General features: G+C 39.6%; 1 protein-coding gene across 2 annotated transcripts; it reads left to right on the forward strand.

Annotated features, from left to right (window-relative positions):
* Nucleotides 1-287: 287 nt before the first annotated feature.
* LOC120106490 lies at nt 288-5,355 on the forward strand. 2 transcript variants are annotated; one of them, XM_039119416.1, is made up of 11 exons: nt 288-574; nt 707-826; nt 1,444-1,557; nt 1,685-1,801; nt 1,925-2,407; nt 2,523-2,884; nt 2,980-3,079; nt 3,522-3,581; nt 3,734-3,817; nt 3,895-4,011; nt 4,952-5,355. In XM_039119416.1, the coding sequence occupies exons 1-11, from the start codon at nt 548-550 to the stop codon at nt 5,252-5,254; spliced, it is 1,887 nt and encodes a 628-aa protein (XP_038975344.1). In that variant the 5' UTR covers nt 288-547; the 3' UTR covers nt 5,255-5,355. The 2 variants fall into 2 exon arrangements, with proteins under 2 accessions (XP_038975344.1, XP_038975345.1); XM_039119417.1 differs by lacking the exons at nt 288-574; nt 707-826 and adding exons at nt 851-1,011; nt 1,153-1,255.
* The last annotated feature ends 425 nt before the right edge of the window (nt 5,356-5,780 follow it).

A 5,780-nucleotide genomic window follows, 5' to 3' on the forward strand; every position in this document is an offset into this window, starting at 1 on the left:
GGGGGTGTATTTAGAACTACCCCTTGATACGGCCAGGAGCTGGAAAGGAGCTGCGGGGAACGCGCACGTTAGCTCATGATGAATCATGGGGCGCTGGCCCAGGCTCTCTGGACCGCGAGCCACGCTACAGTGCGCCGCCGCGAGTAACTTTAACTCCATCCCCCCTCCCCCCGCGCTCCGGTCCTTCGCGGTAAGAATAAAAAATGAAAAAAAAGAGAAAGATTACAATTCAGCGCGAGAGCTCGCTTGCTCGAGAGCAAGAGAGAAGAGAGAGAGAGAGAGAGAGAGAGAGAGAGAGAGAGAGAGAGAAAAGCGCAGCGTTTTCCGATGGACGAGACTGTCGCATCCCCCTCCCCTGTCCCCTTCGCCATTGTCTCTTATGAGATTGTAGAAGAAGAGCACTAGAAGAGCAAACCCGTTAAGCTTTCCTGAATCTTTCTCTATTCTCTGTCTCTCTTCTTCTTCCTTCAATGGATTCTGGAGTTTAAGATGGTACCTTTGAAATCCTCTTCGCCATTGCATTAAATTTTCCGGCTCCCATGAGGGAATGAATGAGTTCGAGACCTGTCTCCAGGTTAACTATTTCACAGCTCTTTCTTTAATACTTTGTGCGCTTTATATATATATATATATAGTTTCTGTGGCATTGGAGGGTGGGCATGGGGTTGTTAAGGTTTGCAGCCTTTTTACGCTTTCTCTTTTTCAGAGAGGATTTAGCGATAAGCGGTGGAGACTGGACATAGAGAGGAGCGAGGAAGAGGAGGAGATGAATACTAGAGTTCGGACTGCGGTGCAGGGCATGAGAGCTCCTCCGAAGCACGATAAAGTAGGCTTCTTTGGCGCTAATCCGAGTTGGTCTGTCTTTTCTTTGGGTTTTGTGGCGTTTTGTCTCGGAAAAAAGTGGCTTCTTTCATGCAATCGAGGGACGTCCCCTGGGTTTTTTCTCGGTCACCGATGGTTCTTTTCTGAAAGGAAGATTGGATTTCTTTAATGGTTTGTGGAATATAGATTGTAAGCATCTCTTTCCGAAGTACGAACCCAGAAAAAAAAAGATTTTGTCGTTGGAACTGTGAAAAAATGTTTTTTCTTTTTCCCTGAAGAATTTGGTTATGAACCGATGGAAGTGGCCCTGTTTTTCTTTGGATGTTTCAGAAGTTGGCGGTTTTGATCAAAATTCGAAATGGGTTCGGTGATTTCGATCGCAAAGTCCACTCCTTTGAGGAATGAAATGGCCTCAGATTGGAATTCGAAATTGGTATCTTTTAATTTCTCGAAAAAAATGCCGTTTCCCCCCCCCTTGCGTAGATTCCCTGTTAAGCTGGAAAATTCAGTCAGAACTTCTAGTTTTTTGACTCTCCAATTCTTTTTTTTTTTTTGTTGAGAAAACTCTCCAATTCATTAATTTGATTCCTTCTTTCTTATATGAATCTTCCACTGGTGAAGGAGATGGAGAAGGAGAAGAAGACTGAGGTGCAGGGAAGTAGATTGATGGATGCAAGGAAGGGGCTCAATCAATGCCAGTCCAGAAGAGAAAGGAAGATTGCATTGCAGCAAGATGTATCTTTTCTTAGTGCATTTCATCTATAAAGAGATCTCTTTGATATAATTATGTTGTATTTAAATTTGATTTAGTTGTTTCTCTATGTTGCTGGTGTTCATGTTCCTCTTCTCACTTTATTTGCAGGTTGATAAGCTAAAAAAGAAGCTTAGACATGAAGAGAATGTCCACAGAGCTCTGGAGAGGGCTTTCACTCGACCTTTGGGTGCTCTTCCTCGACTTCCGCCATATCTCCCTTCATATGTAATTATCCTTTCCTCTCCCTCACTCTGTTCTGGTTTCCTATGTGTATCTATCAAACTATCAGTTTTAATAGATGTATCAAGGTTCAATTTTGAATTGGTTTTCTTTTCCCATTCAATCAAGACTCTAGAGCTGCTGGCTGAAGTAGCTGTTTTGGAGGAAGAGGTGGTTCGGCTTGAAGAACAGGTGGTGAATTTCCGGCAAGGCCTCTATCAGGAGGCCATTTACATCTCATCCTCCAAGAAAACCAGGGAAAGCAATTCTGATTCGTATTGTGATCGAAACCCATATCAGAATTCCAAAACCATGGAGCAGGCGAAACCTTTTGCCCGCTTAGCTTATGCTGAAGATTCAAACATCAGCAAGACTTCGGTCTCGATGAGGTGGTCTTTGGATGCGGATTCAAATCGGCCTTCCTCTAATCGGTTTGCCGATGGCAAAAAGGCACCCAAGAAACCAAAGTCTTCTTTGGCCTTGCCAGAGGATTGCCGTGGAAAAGAGAACCAGTTGAATACCAACTCTGCTGGGAATTGCAAGCAATCACCAGTAAAGAAAGTTTCAAAAATAACAATGCCTGCACCGGTGGAAAAGCATTCAGATGCCAAGGTGAATAGCTTTATGAATTCTAAATTCTTCCAGAGCTGGTCTGATAGTATTCCTTCATAATTTTTTTGGTGAATCTGATATCTGTATTGACTATTATGCCATTGCTTGGTTCCAGACAGGCTGCCAAGTGATGACTAGAGAAGGAGTTGAAGAGGGCTTTCGTGCTGCTTCTGATAAGGCAGCATCAGATGATTCCAGCGGCCCGAACAAATTATCTGAGGATATCCTAAACTGTATTGTAAATATTTTCTCACGGATGAGTTCGCCAAAGAACACAATGGAAGACCTGGAGATGTCTCCATCTGTTTCTGGTTCTTCTGTAAGTTCAGAGGAGACCGACTTTCGAGATCCTTATGGTATCTGTTTGGAATTTGGAAGAAGGGATATTGGCCCATATAAACATTGCCGTGCAGTTGAAGCAAGCTCAGTCGAACCGAATGTTATCACGAGTGCTCCATTACTTACTCGTAGACTAAAGTGAGTTTTCTGCACTTAATTTGATTCAACAGTCATTTTATTAAATTTGATGGCATATATATGTGATATTTACTTCTTAATTTGTTTGAATTCAGTCATTTACTCAGAAAGCTTGCATTGGTGGATTTGTCGAGGCTTACACACCAGCAGAGGCTTGCTTTCTGGATCAACACTTATAATTCATGCATGATGAATGTAAGCTGTTAATAAAAATCCTTTTGGAAACTGGAAGTAACCTTGCAATTTTTGTATAATTTCTACTAATATTTAAGGTTCAAGGCTTGTTGCGTTTTGGGGTGGTACATATAGAAATTTATAATTGCTTGACAGTCTTTAGCTATATTATGATTTATAGCTCAGATTACATGGTTTGGTGGTTGAGGTCTAGGAGTAAATTTTCTTTTCTAAAAAGACGTTTCTGCACATTGTACCATCCATTTAACAAATCATGTCATCGGATGCTAGCCGCTTCCGTACAGCTAGCAAAAGAATATATCAATATTATTTATGCCTTCAATTAGATATTTGACCATCTGCTAATCTCTGTTAATGAATTATATAGGAGCTCTGTAGCCATCAGAAGGAAAAAAAGTGTCTGATAGATAGTTTTCTGCTTTTCATTATTATTTTGTTACAGGCATTTCTAGAGCAAGGGATACCTACTAATCCTCAGATGGTTGTCACTCTGATGCAGAAGGTGTGACTTCTTCACTGTTTTCTTTTCCTCCCTCTTTTTTGTTTCTGAAATCCATACTTGGGATAGGTATTTCAATACAGTTGATTAGCTTGGAATGCCCCTAAAAAGTGATGAACAACTCTGTTATCCATCTGCCTGTATTATTATCTCAGGCTCTGATTAATGTGGGTGGCCACTTGCTCAGTGCAATGACAATCGAGCATTTCATTTTGAGGTTTCCCTATCACTCAAAACATGTAAGTGGTTCTCTTCTTCTGTTTCCCCGAAGGGCTGAGTACTCTATTTTTAACCGATGCTTGCATAAATTCAACAGGCCCACCCAAAAGGATCAAAAAGTGACGACATTACAACAAGAGGCATATTTGGTTTGGAGTGGCCTGAACCCTTGGTAACATTTGCGCTCTCATGTGGAAGTTGGTCCTCCCCTGCTGTAAGTTTTTTAACCACATTGAATTGTTATAAATTGCGCAAGGTTTTGTAGTTGTTTCTGCAGCTTTTTTCATTGAATGGTGTTGCTGCTAAGAGTGACAGCATGCCCTTTGTGTGTATATTGTTCAGTTCATTAAACACATTTCGACATGCATTGTACTTTCAACTTGATATAAGTGGTTGACATAATATTTAGTATAATAAATTGCAAGTAAATAACAACACGATGTGCTGTACATTATTTTATTTTGGGCTGGTGCAGACTGTTTTCAGTGGTTTTTCTTGTTGGTCCCATTGTGTTCTATATTCTTTCTCGCAACACTTGATGAAGAATGCAATGACAAGGGTAATCCAAGAGAGTAAAATGGGAAAATGATAAACTAATATGATTTATGTTGTGCCATTACACATAATCAGTTCCTTTGTAGTATTTTGGAACAGCTTAGCACTTGATTAGTCCTATTCCAGTGACACTTTCGATTTATGTTTTCAGTGGCTTCTCCTGGTGGCCTAAATTTGTTTCTTTCTCTTTAAATGTAATAAAACAAAATGCAACGGCAAGGTAATTGAAGATAGGCAAAATGGAAGAGTAATAAATTAATATGCTGTTGTGCCAGTGCATTAGTTTGTACAGTGTTTTGGAGCAGTTTAGCACTGTGATTAGTCTTATTCCAATGACACTTTTGATTTATGTTTTCCGTGGCTTCTCCTGGTGACCCCAATGTATGTTATTCTCTCTCTCTCTCTCTCTCTCTCTCTGTAAACTTACTAAAATAAAATGCAGTGACAAGTGTAATCCAAGATAATAAACAGGAAAAGATAATAAACTAATATGCTTCCTGTTATGTCAATACATGCAATCAGTTTTTTTGTAGGATTTTGGAACAGTTTAGGATTGCGATTAGTCCTATTCTGGTGGCACTAATGTTGTTTTAATATAGGTAAGAGTTTACACCGCGTCTCAGGTCGAGAATGAGTTGGAAACAGCCAAAAGGGATTACTTACAAGCAGCAGTTGGTATATCCACACCAAACAAGTTGGCGATTCCAAAGCTGCTAGATTGGTACCTGCTTGATTTCGCAAAGGATGTGGAGTCACTGATGGACTGGATTTGCTTACAACTACCAAGTGAATTGAGGAATGATGCAGTTAAATGCCTTGAGATGGGAAGAAGAAGTGCAATTCCACAGCCTATACAAGTCCTTCCATATGAGTTCAAGTTCAGGTACCTATTGGCCCCATAGAGTATTCTCTCTGCGTCCTCCATAGTTCATGGACTGAAGGTTTTTGTACACATCTTTATAATAAAACAGGTTGAAAATGCAGAGCTTATTTATTTGTCCGATTTGGCAAATGTTTTTTTTACCGGTAAATCAGAATGGGGTTTTAGCTCTTCAGATTTCACTGTGCACACCCATTTTGGGAATGCTACCTTTGTAAAAAAATGTGGATATATCATCAATGCGGTTAAATTATTGCTGAATAGAAATTCAGTTAATTGTCAGAAAAATCCTTTTTGCCCATTTTGATCCGATTGGGAAGAACAAAGAATTTTTTCAACCCGCTCAACTCAAATCTCTCAAAAGAAAATTAGAAGACGATAGAAGAATTATAGGGTTTAAGTCCTCTTTTCTTTTATTGATTATCAAAAAAAATAAGGTATACAACCTCTATTTATAATAGTGAGACCCGTTCTTACATAATTCAGATCACATTCCTCTTTTCTTTTATTGATCATAAAAAAAAAAAGGTATACAACCTTTATTTATA

This window comes from Phoenix dactylifera, unplaced genomic scaffold (assembly GCF_009389715.1).
Source record: "Phoenix dactylifera cultivar Barhee BC4 unplaced genomic scaffold, palm_55x_up_171113_PBpolish2nd_filt_p 000546F, whole genome shotgun sequence".
NCBI classification, from domain to species: Eukaryota; Viridiplantae; Streptophyta; class Magnoliopsida; order Arecales; family Arecaceae; genus Phoenix; species Phoenix dactylifera.

What these genes read in the sequence shown, in the direction of transcription:
- LOC120106490 (XM_039119416.1), top strand. Translation starts at nt 548, where the DNA reads ATGAATGAGTTCGAGACCTGTCTCCAG. An exon ending in AGTTCGAGACCTGTCTCCAG is followed by an intron (nt 575 to 706) that starts GTTAACTATTTC and finishes TCTCTTTTTCAG; the next exon opens with AGAGGATTTAGCGATAAGCG. An exon ending in ATAATTCATGCATGATGAAT is followed by an intron (nt 3,080 to 3,521) that starts GTAAGCTGTTAA and finishes ATTTTGTTACAG; the next exon opens with GCATTTCTAGAGCAAGGGAT.